Consider the following 16338-nt stretch of genomic DNA (forward strand, 5'->3'; position numbering starts at 1 on the left):
ATATCTGTTAAAAGCGGTGTTTATCAGCTTTTTTAACACCGTTTGGGGGATTTTTTGTTTGTTTAAAGGAAATTCCCCCAAAAAAGGTTTTGAAAGCCAGAGTGGTCAATTTTTTAGCAGCAAAACCTAACCAGTGTTTATTGGCAGTTTAACACAGTTTTTTCCTTCTTTGTCTGTAGTGACAAAATCACAAGGAGTGTTTGAATTATATTTTCAAATGCTTAATTGTATGACACATGTCAATCATCGAAAAATTATAGTTTTCAAGAGTTCATGGTTTGTAGTATGATTTAATAGAATGGTCATTGCCAATACCTGCATATGTGTTTGAGATTTTGATGTTTTAGTTATACTGTAATAAGTGCTGAAAATAAACTAAAGTGGATAATTTTTTGAATGCTATGCTCATCATGTCAGTTATAAACATTTAACAATTTAAACAAATAAGTTGATAAACAACTTTCAAAATAAAAACAACAACTTTCCAAATATTCAACTTTCTTAATAAACGACTTTCATCAAAATATTAACTTATGAAATATGCAACTTACCAACCAATTAAGCAATTTATTTAACAAACAACTTACCAAATAAACAATTTGTGGAGCTACAATGGCACCAATTCTAGCACAAAATGAACATGCTCCTACACCTATGTTTCTGAAATATATATATGATTTATGTGTTTTTTGTAGAAGTCAAGTTGGCAATGCTGCATGCCAAATATCTAAGCTTTGTTTGTTTTTTTATAGTTTTACGTCACATCGACACAGTATAGGTCATATTGCGACGTTCTAGCTTTTACTGCACAAACGGGCACCTGAGTAGAACCACCGACGTTCCGTAAGCTAGCTGGATAGCTTCCTCACATGAAAGAATCCAAAGTCCCTGTCAGGATTCGAACCCACAGCGGTGAGGGGCAAGTGGTTTGAAGTCAACGACCTTAACCACTCGGCCACGGACGTCCCATCTAAGCTTTGGGAATTGCAGTTTCACACTTAGAAGATGATGTACATCTGATTTTCTATCAAATAAATCAGGAAACAGTGAAAACAAGTAGTATCAACCATAATATCAAGAATTTTTCTGCATGCCAAGTTAGTTTAATTAGGCCACCAAGACAGGTTGATCACGATATGATGTAAGATGACTACTCTTATATCTACTCTTATTTTTGACACATGTTGTATAATTAAAGATACAGACAATGGTTATAATTGGAGCTCAGACCAAATAAATTAAAGGTATTTCTATTTTAAGCTCTTGCCACCATCTTTAGCAAACCATAATAAGTTGAGCATTTTCACATAGGACCAGCTGAAGTGCATTTCTGTATACATGTAGTTTCATCACTTCTGGGGGTTTAAAAGGAGATATTGTTTAAATAAAATATTAACAACAGACACAATGTTATCATAATAGCTCATTCGGCTAAAAAGAAAAGACCAACACTTTTATTTACCTTACAACTGTCGGGAAAATTTCTGCTGAGAAAACTTGAAGTGCTGCCCAGCCTCCAGATATTCCTGCCTTACCAATCATGGCAAAAACTATGGTCAATTTAGGATATTCATCTAAACCACCTGAACAAAATATATAACAAATTAACAATAAATGTGATATAGTTTAATCTACAGTCTACAGTTTACTTTGTTCATTCTTATATACGGACACCAAACAGCAAAAACATTTTCATTTTCAGGAAGAACTGTTCTACAATGCTTCAAATTAAGTTTGGACCGATTCTTAGATAATAGCTTCAAAGAGCATTTAATTTATTGTATGTTGGCAGGACCTCTTAAAAGTAAGTAAACATGAAAGTCATGGAAAAAGAGGTGGAGAATAAAGTTTACAAGATAAGATTTCATTTAACAATAAAACCATTATATTATAACTAAGAATCAGATATATGTGTGTACTGTACCTGCTAAATCTAAGATGAGAATGGCAAATGAGAACACACCAGCTACATTCATCAATAAAGAGACTGTCAAACGACGCCCAAATTTGTTATGGACTAGAACAACAAAAAATAATGCTGGAATTTCCACCAGACCAGAAAAAAATATATTTAAATACAGGTTCCCAGTTAAGTTCTTTGTGTTGAAATTCATACCATAGTATACAGCACTTGACACAAACCTGAAAAAAACAACAACATTGGAATGTATTTTGGTAGATCCTTCATAACAATTTAGTTACCATACTTTATAATGTTTCAGAATATCAACATTGACATTGCATATCCCTTCATGAAATTTATCATTCATTAAAAGCAAAAACTGTTGGCAGGAGAGCATGCTCGACTATTCTCAGGGTTTGATAGTAAAACAAAAGCCTGGATATTGATGAAATTTTCTATGTAAAAAAAAGGTCCATAATTCTGCCAATATCCATATTAGACTTATAGGTCTTGGCTTGTGACCTCCTAATATGCTCTCAAATCAAACCATTCTCTTCAGTCATTTTGGGAGATAACTATTTTAATACAAAAAGTTAACCAAAGTGTGATGCCGACACCTGGGTGAGTACAGTAGCTCTCCCTATTCTTCGACTAGTCAAGCTAGCAACTAGAACTGCCAGTTCTGGACAAGTCACTTTGATAGTAAGGTATTATGAAGTTTGATATGTATCATACTGACTTAGCGTTATTTTTTCAACAAAAATTAAGTATGAAAGTCACAAAAGGCAATAACACATATATAAATACTTAGATCAGTTTATACAAATTTGTTTTAGTTTGATTGTATAGGAAGCTATATGCTTATTGAAACAGTCTTGAAACAGAACTGTAACCAACCATCACCAAGCAATAAGTGCAAAGTTTAAATCCATGTGGCTGTCAATCCTTAGATTACTAGTCTGATGTTTGAACCACTCGGCAAAAGCCATGCCATTTCTCTAATATAAATACCTAGAAAAGAATCATGTCTGTCAGTTTTAGAAAAAGAACTAGATATCTTACCAGCCATATAAAAGTATAAGAGAGTTTTTTGCAAGTTTCCATGAGCTACAAAGATGCCAGTAACTGTATTTTATCTGATGCTGCTTCATCTGCATTTCATTCTGTAATATAAATTAACAGTAATAAAATACCTGTATTACCTGATAAAACCTGCCTGTAACGTGCCATAAAATACCAGATATAACTTATCTGTAACATACCATAAAATACATATATAACCAGATAAAACTTATCTGTAATATGCCATAAAATACATATATAACCAGATAAAACTTATCTGTAATATGCCATAAAATACATGTATAACCGGATAAAAATTACTGTAATGTGCCATAAAATATATGTTTTACTGGATAAAACTTAACTGTAATGTGCCATAAAATATGTGCATTGCTGGATAAAACTTATCTGTATTATCTGATGAGCAAATTCTCCAAGACTTTTAGTTCTAGATCATGGTACTTCTAAAATGACAATTTATTAAAGTTTCATTTTGAAAATTCATACCTCAGAATACTGTCTTAGTTTACTAAAATCAGGCACTGGTTTATTGTTGTATTTTGCCATATTTGTCAAAATTCTCTCAGCTTTCTTTACCCTTCCCCTACTCAGAAGCCATCTTGGACTTTCTGGTACAAACCTTTGATACAGTGGGAAAAAAGAAAATAAATATTATTTGAATTAACAAATTTACAGACTTAAAAGTACACTTTAAGTAGAAAATTACAAATTGAGTTTTAAAGAAAGTTTTCAAGAAGTGTTCTGTTTTAGAACATTTACAGCTTAGCCTCGGATTAAAAGGCAACATCCCATTATAGACTTATCAAATAAGTTTGACAGATACAACGTGATAACAGTATAAACATAGCAGTTTTGTGTACATACAATGTAGAACACTTATGACTTATCACTATGATAACAGATGTACATATAACACTGGTGACTTGACACCATGTTATACAATAAACATTCAAGACGCTGATGTACATATAACAATAGTGACTTGACACTTGTGTTTTAGGAAACACACAAACTAATGATGCATATATATCACTAGTGACTTAACACCATGTTAACAGTATAAACATACAATAAGTTGAATTACATATAACATGGTGACTTGACACCATTAAAGAAGTTGTTGATGTACAAATAAAACTAATAACTTACCACCAAGATAATAGTATAAACATACTAGCTGTTGATGTACATATGACCAGATATTGCCAGTCTTGTATAAAATATCCCCAGCCTGCAAGTGCCATAAGTCCAACAGCCCACAGGCCTATACAACCACAAAATGTTCTCCATTCAGGTGTCACAAGTTCAAGTGGCAGTACAAAATTTACAACAAGTACCCCTGTAATGATTAAAGTAACCAATTAAGATGTGTCAATTTCCTATATGAAAAATATTTAATATTTGTTATGAGGCAAACATTTCCTGATTTTTCACATTTTCATTATACATAACATTGCATACAACTAGAGACAGCAAAGCTCGACTAATTAAATACTGGACGCAGTAAGAGAGACAAAACTATGAAAGAAAAATCAATTATGATCTGTAATTTGAAATTTGACGTCAATCCCTTCAAAAACAACAAGAGCGATCAGTAATCACATGTGTCGCCTCATGATGGCCAATTTCATGTTGGGACAAATTTTGTGACAGACGGACAGACAGACGGACAGTGCACAACTAGACTAACCACTTTGTACTGATCATTCCTGTAAAGTTTGGATAAAATTGCACCAGTAGTTTATGAGGAGTAGTCTGGACAAGCTTTTGCGTATCTGGCAACACACAGAAAAAAACACCTTTTTATCAAAGGGCCATAACTCGGCCAAAAATCATTCAACCGGAAAACCCGTGCAATATGCGCAAGTACTTGAGCTACAGATCAATCCTGTAAAGTTTCATTGAAATTGCATAAGTGGTATAAGAGAAGTAGTCTGGACAAACTTTAAAAATAAAAATTTTTAAAGGGCCATAACTCAAACAAAAATCATTGAACCGGAAAATGCTGACAATATGCACAACTAGACTTGGTACTGATCACTCGTGTAAAGTTTGGATGAAATTGCACCAGTAGTTTATGAGGAGTAGTCCGGACAAGCTTTTGTGTATCTGGCAACACACAGAAAAAGAAACCTTTTTATCAAAGGGCCATAACTCGGCCAAAAATCATTCAACCGGAAAACCCGTGCAATATGCGCAAGGACTTGAGCTACAGATCAATCCTGTAAAGTTTCATTGAAATTGCATTAGTGGTATAAGAGAAGTAGTCCGGACAAACTTTAAAATTAAAAATTATTAAAGGGCCATAACTCTGACAAAAATCATTGAACCGGAAAATCCTGACAATATGCACAACTAGACTTGGTACTGATCATTCCTGTAAAGTTTGGATGAAATTGCACCAGTAGTTTATGAGGAGTAGTCCGGACAAGTTTTGTGACGGACGGACGGACAGACGGACAGACAGACAGACAGACAGACGGACAGACAGACGACGGAGAAGTGATCCCTATATGTCGCCACTACTCCGTAGAGGCGACACAAAAATGATAAGAGCAAAAAGAATTTGAAATTTTAAAAATTAAATTATAAGTTCAAAGAGGAAAAACTCTTCAAAAAAGATGCTAGAGTTATGAACCTTGTCATGCATGATGTGAGTAATGACAAAGAACAATTATTTATCTTAAGTCTAGAGTAGACGTGGATTATTTCTGAATCTTAACAAAACTTACATAAATCTATGTTTTAATCATAACCAAACCCACTTACCTCCAATTAAAGCACCAATTATAAACCTAAGACCAGCATAAACCATCCAACTTGAAGCAAAGGCACTACAAAACCACATGATAACAAGGATGGCATGTTCTATAAACAGAATATGTCGTCGGCCAAACAAGTCAGCCAGTTGTCCAGTAATTACAGCACCAATTAAAACACCTGCCATCTGTATAGATGTGATGATATCTCCAACAATTTCCTGGTCACATACTAGCTTCCACTGTAACAAATATAAACATAACAATTTACTGATGAAATTTCAGATAATAATTTAACTGACTAATATCTGCACCAAAATGTATTAAAGGGAGAGAACTTTGCTTTGCTCTTCATTAATTTTAAGCACTTCTTTTCAAAGACATGGTCTTATCTATGATTCCTAATATCTAGCACTTACTTCTTAATAAAATAATATACAATGATACAATTTCTAAAAAGTTAATCATTGGCCATATTGATGACCTAGCTTTTTATATACATTGTTGTATTTTTTTTTGCTCTTTGGCTGAAGTTTGGCAATTGAAATAATCATGGTGAAATGGTATTTTGTATGGGAGTCATGACACTACTTTGTTTACATTTTCTTATCTTAACGACACATTACTTTACACCCCATCCTACTTTCTTCGGTTATTTTACTTCTAGCAATTTCGTTCTAAATACATTATTGAAGTATGATTTATTAAACACATATTTGACCTTCATAAAGAATTAAAAAACGATGATTTCCAAGGCAAGTGCATTTAAAGGAAGACCTTGTCATCATCATGAGGGTATAAATGTCATAACAAACATTCATTATACTTACAGTGGAAACTATGGACTTTACTCCTTCAAATTCAATGCCAGGACATATTTTACCACCAGGACATGTGTTTTTGGTCTTATAACTGGTTAAATTTCCTCCCGTGTAATTAACTAGATGTAGAAACATTTGCAGTTCATCATTACTGTCAATCTCCCGCACAAGTGATGGGTCAATACCCGTGTAGTTTTCAGCTATTATTCTAAATTATAACAAAATAAATTACACAAAACAATTTGTAAAATTTTGTAATTGTATAGGGTCATTATATAGATTATAAAACTTGATCACATTTTCTTTTTTAGCTTAAAATTGTGACACTCATTGGTTTGTTTTTTATAAAGTACTAAAATAAAGCTAATCATCGAAATTTATATACATGTATTGTGTTGTGAAAAGATAATGTTATAACAACAATGCATGCCTCACTATAAGTATAAACAAATCTCAAGTTAAAAGTTGTTTTAATTACTATTGTCAGAATTAAATATTTACCCATTTTGCAGTATGTTCCAATCTGTACAATACCAGTCTGGTCTGTAGTTCAATAATATAGGTGTCAACATTGCCCATGCTAAAGGTGTCTCAAACATGCTCACCAAGATAAATGCACGACGCTGGTAAGGACCGAACGATCCTAACTGCCGCAATATCTGCTCGTATTCAGACATTCTGTTGAATGTGTATATATTCACCACATAATTATAACATCAATTGTCATTAGTTCTTCCTGAATTGTAGAACTTTGTTCTGAAACAGAATAAAAAGAATGATAAAGTACAGTCATTAAATAATAGTACACAGTACAGTGTGAAACAATTATCAATATATTTGAGTAGTTGTTATTTGACCTTATGTACAGACTATAAAATACAAAGTGCAAAATTATCTTATAAATAAAGTTCCCACTTTGTATCACTTAAAAATCTCTTTTATTCTATAAATATAAATATTATTCGGAATGTATCAAAAGCATTCAATTTTTAAAAAGAATGTGGCAATCCTTTATAATTTAGATAGTTTTATCCTAAACGTTTTTCAATATCAAATCTTGGTCAATCACCATAAGTATCATTCAACCTTTTGAAATATATTACTAATTCAGCTCAACTTGGCAACGAAAAAAATAATAAGCATAATGTCACTATACTTAATATTATTATTATCTTAAAATTTAACTATGTTCAACTTGCCTCTTTGAATTTAACTGAATAACTCATTAGTTATTTGTTTAAAAGGACCAGAAACAAGGAAAACAACAACTGCTATTGTTGTTCTGCAAAATTATATCCCTTACATTACCCCTCCCCTCCCACACTCTCAAAACATACTGATTAATAATGTCATAATATAGTACTGATCTTATTTCTAGTAAGTGTGGATTAAGTTAGTGTATTACTAGTACATAAACTAGGTCATTTAAAAGGAAATATGCTTAAAAAACACAGCTTGTGATGACACAAGGAAATACAAGTTATGGTTAGGCAAAAAAATAAAAATAATATCCTTATAACAATAAGAAAAAAAAAGATTTAATGCAGAGCTCTAGTACTTAAGTACTTTTTTTATTGCATCACATACATGAAAAATCATATATTAATGATAGTATATAGTAAATTTGTTTTTTTAGTATGGTTTTACGGTGCACCAGCACAATTGGGGTCACATGGCGCAGAAACAGGCTAACCTTGGATGTTACAAACTTTGAGCAACGCCAGGGGTCAAAACCACCTCACCTATTGGAGCTAATAGATTTTACCGTAATTCAAACCCATTTAGTTGCCTCTTACAATCATGCAGAGATAAATGGTGGCTGCAATTCTGATTCCACAACCCTTTTTGAAAGCAACCCCTCAGTCACACGAAGGAAGTATATAGTAAAACAAATGGGTTGGGCAAACAAGTTCTCACAACACAAGATAAGGTCTTTCCCAGACAGGAATATTAATAAAAAATAATAATAGCGCAATAATAATTACCATTCTTTTAAATGAAATTTTCTTATTAAAGTTCATTATAAGAGATTAAGTGTAAGGTACTTCTCTTAAAAAAAATCCATCAACAAACAAAGTCACAAGCTGATAACCATTACAGAATAACATTGCCGTCTGACGTTGATACTCATTTACAATATCATTTACAACTGAAAAACACCAATCTTGATCACTTTTAAAATTATGACACCTTCATATTTTTAAAACAAACTGAAAATTAAAGTGCATGCAAAATATTTCTCATGTTTATAAACATAAACTCATATTAAACTGATATGATAATTAATGACAATGTTCTTTTTTCTTCTTTAAAGGAACTCCACTGTGGTCAAAAAGCCTAAAAACATAAAATTTGAATTTCTTACATATGGGCACTGGGGCTCTTAACACAGAAAGGTATTCAAAAGATATTTAAAAATATACTCAAAATAAATTGAAAATCAAATTTTTGTGCTATTTTAGCCTGATATGAGTGAAAGAAAAGCATTGCATTACTTTTCAATTTCTGATCATTTTTCACAAATAAAAATCATCTTTCTGGAAAAACAGAGTGAGTGTAATATGATCTGCAAGTTTGCACTTAAGGTAGACCATGGGTAATGGGCACCATAAGGAACTGTAAAATTGACAACATAGGACAGTTATATGTCTTCAAGGTCACCTGTATGCAAAATTTAAATAAAATTTACCGTGTGGTTTATGAGTTATGGATATATTTCTGAACTAAGATTTTGCCCTTAGAAGGGCTTATTTTCAGAAATGAGGAAACTGTAAATAATCTGTAATATAATCATTATAAAAAATGTTTTTCTATTGCTCATTATTAAGAAACAAATAATAACATTCAGGTAACACATTACACAAGCAAAATGTTTGTTTCTAAACAAAATGTTCTTAATACGTATAAAAATGTTACCCTACCCCACCCACTTTTAACACTAATTTTACCATTTCCCTATCTAAAATGCCTTATTCAAAATATCCCTAAAATTTATCGAAATGAGGGTCTGTTTTCAAAGTTTGCCTAAATTTTCTCAAAGGTATATTAGTTGATCATGCGAAATATAAAATACTTTTACCGTGTAGTTTTTATTTTATCGAACTTTGAAAATATCTGGTATCATATTTGCTATAAATTTTGGCATTATTTAGCAAAAAAAATACCTAAAATAATTATATAATTTAAATCAAACTTTTTTTCTTCCATAAGGGATCAGAGAGATACATAAATAATGTTAAAAAGAAAAAAAGAAAGAAAAAAAAAGTTGCCCCTTCTGGGGTTTGAACCCACGCCCCTCAATTTCAATGTAGTTTACAAGCGATTCTAGCCTATTTGAATACTCTTCAAAGTGGAGGTAATGCATTACCCATGGTCTACCTTAAGTTATTGGTCTAGACCTACGTCAAATAGAACATTAATCTCAAAAATCATTACCAGCCCTTTTAAGTCAAGAAACCTTAGAGCAGTCCCTTTAAATGAAAGGATGTAGATTTTATTTATAAGGTTTTGTTTATTATTTCCAATGACACATGTATCTGTCAAAGTATGACATAACAGAAGCAATCTGAAGTTATTAAAATATTTTTGTTATTGAATGTACAGCTATTCTGTTGATAATATAGCTCAACAATTGTTTAATAATGCATTTAAATGTCACATGCTTGTGTGTTGAATTCAATAAATCATGATAAGCGAAGGTTTAAGATGACATTTATTAATCTTACACATACATTATCTCTAATTCTAACCTCACATTCATTACTCATCATAAACTTTACATTAAAAGAAACCATGAAATTTCTACCAGTCAGATAAGGGCATTGTCATTTCAGGGATAATTTTTGGCTTATTTTATGGCTGATATTACAAATTGAAAAAATATATTATAGTATATTATTTTCCCAATCCACAGGAAAAAATTCCCAATTGAAAGTTACGAAATATTGAATAATTTTTTTTTACATCTTTACACTGTTATAGTGCTTAAATGTTTGAAAATGCCATCCTAGACAGTCACTGTTTGCATTCATTTAATCACTGCAAAACTTTAGTCATGCATTTTAGGATTTTCCCCAATTTTCATCAAAACATCTCTGAAATTCCCAATTCCATGGGTATGGGTCATGTTCCCAAAATCCTGGAAAAAATCCTGTGTTTCTTAAAACATAGGTTTCCTATAAAAGTCAATGATCAATGAAACAAGAGTGACACAGTTACAGGGCAATTAAGCAATGCAACATGCCAAATATACAAGCTTTCTTTCACACAAGGATAAACCCTGGATGTGTCTTAAAGGGTTAATTACAAAGCATAAAGTGGTGGTAATTGACCACCATGCATTTTACTTAGACTATTAGCCAAAGATACAAGTTTTTAGGCAAAAGTAGGCCACCATATGGTGGTCAATGAGAACCTAAATGTACAGTTACCTCATACACAATACATTTAGGTTCTCTTAAGGCCTCAACAGACGGTAGGATTTAGTTGTACAGCACTTAAATTAGAGATAAGATGTACAATTTTCAAAGCTATACAACACTTGCATTCAGATGGTAATTCTACACTGTAAGAATCATCTGAGGTTTCCCCTAAAAAGGATCCCTTTACATTGATCCTTTAAATTCTTTACTCACTAAATACATTTTATGCCATGAGTAATGATTGAAACACCTCCATTTAAATAAATATATATATATTTTTTAATGTGAAGCCTGACCGAGACTCAAACCTGGGACCCTCGGAATACCGTACTGCGGCTCTACTGACTAAGCTATCCGGCTGCCTACAGACTACCTCCACTCCCCTAATTAGAGAACAGTTCAATACCGTCACATAATCATTTTCGGAAAAATTTGGGATTCGAACATAACACAACGTTGAGTCTCCTGAAGAGTTTTTCAACATCATTTTTACCCCATCTTACTACTATGTTTACCTTTTAGCCCTAATTGTTCTGGAATTTCATTTATTAAACCCATTATCAGGAGATAATTTGGTTATCTGTTAGTTGTCATTGTGGGAGGTCTGTAAAAATCTGTACGACAAGATTTTCAAAAAAGAACATGTCCTATTCTTTACATCTAGACTTAAGGTTTCCGAAATCAAGAAATAGTAGCCTTCACACATTAAGATTTGTCTGTACATCTTAGTTTTAATTGGTGTTGTACTTCAAAATCCTACTGTCTGTTGAGGCCTTTATTGTTAAAACAATTGTATCGTGTGACTAAGAAATTTGTACAGTTATAGGGTAACAGTACTTTCTAACAGTATGAAATCTGATCATGTTGTGTTGTCTTTTCCTTAATAAATAAGTAGATTCTATTATAGGTTACAGTATTTGTTCTGGGTAATAAAATAAATAACACATGGGTTTGTGAGTAACAGTAAAAATATCATTCCTCATTTTTACGAGAAATGATATTTCTACCGTTTCCTACAAACCCATGTGTTATTTATATACTGTCCTAGTTTGATAACTTGACCCTTTGTTTACATAAAAAAGATTTATAACAATGCACAAAATAGCCTATTTAGTATAATAGGTAAAGCTGACTGAAGCCTAATAAAAAAAACAACTTAAAACATCATTATTGTTATCATGTACCTTGACAGGGGATTTGACACAGCCTCCCTGTTAGTGTTGTAATAATGCATTTACATGTTTGAATCATGTTTAGGTAGTGATGTTGATTTACCAACTGAGCCACAATGATGATACACATTCTTATTAGAATTAAACTATATGAGCCGCGTCATGACAAAACCAACATAGTGCGTTTGCGACCAGCATGGATCCAGACCAGCCTGCGCATCCGAGCAGTCTGATCAGGATCCATGCTGTTCGCTTTCAGTTTCTCTACTTGTAATAGAGTTGGTAAGTGAACAGCATGGATCCTGATCAGACTGCGCGGATGCGCAGGCTGGTCTGGATCCATGCTGGTCGCAATCCCATTATGTTGGTTTTGTCATGACGCGGCTCATATATAGTTGTTGACACTTGTCATCTCAGATAAGAATGCTGACTTTACCCTTAAATGGACTTTTCCAAGTTCCATTAAGTAGGTGGGAAGAGGACTTGTTATATAAGCTGGAAAATCACTGCATGGCAAATATAAAGTTTTTTTGGTGTGAAAAATAAAGTCAGATACTGAAACAGACTCCAGTATCCTAATAAAGGTTAAAAAAGAATGAATCCATCTTTTAAAACTGTCAAAATAATGGGAAGAAAAAATTAACATAACCTTGAATTTCTAATTAAACAGCGATATTTTGTCTCAAAATATTTTGCAGTTTACAGTGTTCCTCTTAATTTGTAGTGCTTTACACTATGAAACATGAAAGAAAAGCAATGAATTTACTGTGCAAATAATTGTTATCAGCTGTAACTTTTAAGTATTTTCTGCGATTGGACACAAAGAAATAACAATAGGTCAGACATAGACCATAGGTCGGACATTTTCAGAACATTAAATCATTTAAATTGCGTTTAATGTTTTTATCTTCTTTTTCATGTTTTGATGGAAATTACTAAAATTTATAGTTTTAGTTAAATATTTCCAGCTATATGTTTGTTAAACTAATTTTTTCACTACAAAATGAAGGTTGTTTTTTAAGACAATTTTAGCAGAACATCACGCCTCCCCACCCCACCCCCGAAATGTGTAAAATATTATTCTATTTCACTAATACACTTACAGATTTAAAATACATTGGTTGAAAGAGTACAAATATCATAGATCAATTATGACCATTTTAAACAATGGTCACATTGACAAAAGCCATTACCGTTATTTTAGTGATGGTGCAGAATTAGTAACGTTGACTATGGCACAATTATATTTATGAAAATGAGTAATTAAAAAAGGTTATTTTAAAGCTATGCACATAAATAATAACTTTATATCATTCTGCACTTGAGGGGTCAGACCCTGTCCCCCAACAAATATGTCTCTATTGGAATAATCAATTTCAATCATAAAACTTGTTTTGAAACCATTTCCAGAGAAACAAAAATATCCAAGTTACCATCAAGTCTCTGTATAGTAAATATTGCAAACTCCGAATCATATTCTTGTCACACAATATATGAAGAGTTCCAATGGAACTAAAATAAATTTGTATAAACTAAGAGTTCCAGGCTTTACTTTTGCATGTAACAGTTGTTTCACTTTCAAAGTTGAGACTCCTGCTTTACATCATCTCTGTTTGGGTTCAATAAACACACTGTACAATGCCCTGAACTCTTCTCATATTGTACAGACAAGAGGCAAAATCTACATGTAATTTTGATATCAAAATGATAATTTAAATTAAGGTATGAAATCAAATCAAAACTTATTTATTGTTGGTATTCATATTAACATTCCACAAAATATAAGCTATACAGTATATATATAGCTTTTTTACCGACATGTGGTATCATGATAAATTTAATAAAAGTTCTTGCTGTATGTCACATAATGTGAGCCACTGACTGATAAGTGCGTAAATTACCGACAGTATAGAAGTTTGTCCATCATTAAGGAAAATTTGCATGTTCCATGAAACACATTCTAAAATTCTATTGTGAGTCCCTGGATAGGCTTTAATTCAAGCTAATCAATTGATTGTGCTTTTATGTTCAATATTTATCTCATGTATGTATTTGCTTTTCACCATTTTTTTTCCAATGTTCTTTTTATTTGTTTATTAATTCCACTCCTATCATGCTGTTATGAAAAAAGCTTCTTTTGCCGTTGATCCATGTGATTAATTAACAAAAAAAATGATTTAATCATTCATGTTTGATACAAATAAAAGTAAAACAATAAGTCACAAGCATGTAAAACAATGACGTTATAACTTATAACAATACAAAATGGCGAGTATCTTTATTAAAGTGAACACACTAGGACAAATGCAGAGACTTTGTTACAATCCTCGTTTAAAGACACAAAATAACAACCATTTTTGACTACCATATAATTTTGAAAAGTGCTGTACAGCAAGACAATACAGTGTGTCCTGGCTTGTCTTACCTGACTCACGTATGGCTAGAACTTTTGGCTAGCCGTACGTGCCTGTACAGCTAGCCACTTCCTTTTTTATTTTAGACTTGATGGTACATGTAAGATATTTTAATCAATGTGAAAATGGAATAAAAACAAGTTTATTACTCAGACAGATGTCTATTAAGTTTCTGAGAAATAACAAAGGCTGATCAAGGATGGGTCAGGGTCCGACTCCCCAACTCCCGATCATCTTTGTAACATACGAAAACAAATACAAGTTAAATTTTGATTTATTTTTATTCCCAAAACTTTGCAACGCTAAATGTCAATTATCGTAATCCCTGACGTCCTCTACAAAAGGAAGATTTGCATTCTGACAATTAGAAGATAGAAAAAAATAGTCGAGTATCGCGAAAACGTATGACGATTACAAATATATCCAACACAGATGTACCTAGTCAAATAAATAACACTTGAACATACTGGTTTAAGTTTTACACTACGAATGGCTAATTATCCGTTTTTCAATCTATATATAGGCCCAATTTTGACGATTTCCTTACCTTGTGCAATGTTTCAAGTCGCTTACATCACACACAAATTTACTTTTAGGTTGTGTAGAACTAAATGTTATTGAGAGCGTTTAGGACAGAAGGCACTATTGATTTTCCATTTAATGATCCGGCGATTTTTTCGTAGCAATACTTTTATGACAAGGACATATACATGTATATGCCACACATATCTGGTACATATATGGACCCAAGTAAATATCAGGACGAAAAAAACTTTAAAGATCCTGTACTGTAGGCCTATATATGTAACCAAACTTATGTGAAATATTATATATATAATTTTATGTATATAATTATGTTTCTAAAACGATTTTCAAACATAGAAGGATATGTAAAATATGTACTGCAAATGTTTATAGGCATTATATGTAATCATTAGAATATATGCAATCATTTCTTATTGAAAAAATTGGCTTAGTAACTCGTGGCCACGACATAGTATCTCGCAGGCCGCACTCAGCGCGTAGTTGTTGATGGAGCAACGTTCGACCCAGCCCCCGTTATCAGCGGAGTCCCCCAGGGAAGCGTGCTCTGACCCATACTCTTCCTGGTCTTCATCAATGACCTGCCACTTCATGTCACGTCCAAGGCCAGGCTCTTTGCTGACGACTGTGTGGTATACCGGGAAATCGCTACTGAAGCTAGAGGACTGCCACATTTTATAGGATGACCTGAAGAAGCTGGCATTATGGGAGAAACGCTGGGGCATGAGTTTCCACCCAGAGAAGTGCAGCATAATCAGGGTCCACGGGAAGAGGAACCCCATCATATACCCGTACTCCTTGAAAGGCCACACACTCGAGATAGACTCGACAACCAAGTACCTCGGAGTCCATATGTCTGGAAACCTCTCCTGGAACCAACATGTTGACAAGATTGTGAAGAAGGGCGACAGTACACTCGGCTTCTTTCGACGCAACCTGCGCAGCAGCAACGAACAGGTCAAGAGCACAGCCTACATGTCACTAGTGCGACCAGGCCTTGAATATTGCTCCACCGTCTGGAACCCTTATACCAAGGACCTTACACGCAAGCTCGAGATGGTCCAGAGGAGAGCTGCAAGATATGTGACGAACCGTTACCACAACACCAGCAGCGTATCCTCCATGATCCAACACTTGGGGTGGGAGACATTAGAGTCACGGCGAACCAAAGCCCAGCGGACCATGATGTTCAAGATCACCAATGACCTTGTGAACATACCAG

The 16338-nt window shown here is 33.1% G+C and overlaps 1 protein-coding gene across 2 annotated transcripts; it reads right to left on the minus strand.

The window, feature by feature from the left end:
* Positions 1-587: 587 nt before the first annotated feature.
* Positions 588-15159, minus strand: LOC132745093 (organic cation transporter protein-like; the record flags this gene model as incomplete). Of its 2 annotated transcripts, none has more annotated exon segments than XM_060733955.1 (10): positions 588-660; positions 1463-1583; positions 1925-2142; positions 2966-3066; positions 3473-3605; positions 4136-4325; positions 5756-5987; positions 6576-6774; positions 7068-7322; positions 15121-15159. In XM_060733955.1, coding segments are annotated over 9 exon segments (1443 nt in total), but the record flags the coding sequence as incomplete, so codon positions are not given.
* Positions 15160-16338: the final 1179 nt, after the last annotated feature.

Source organism: Ruditapes philippinarum, unplaced genomic scaffold (genome assembly GCF_026571515.1).
Source record: "Ruditapes philippinarum isolate M1 unplaced genomic scaffold, ASM2657151v2 ctg9579_1_1_1_1, whole genome shotgun sequence".
NCBI classification, from domain to species: Eukaryota; Metazoa; Mollusca; class Bivalvia; order Venerida; family Veneridae; genus Ruditapes; species Ruditapes philippinarum.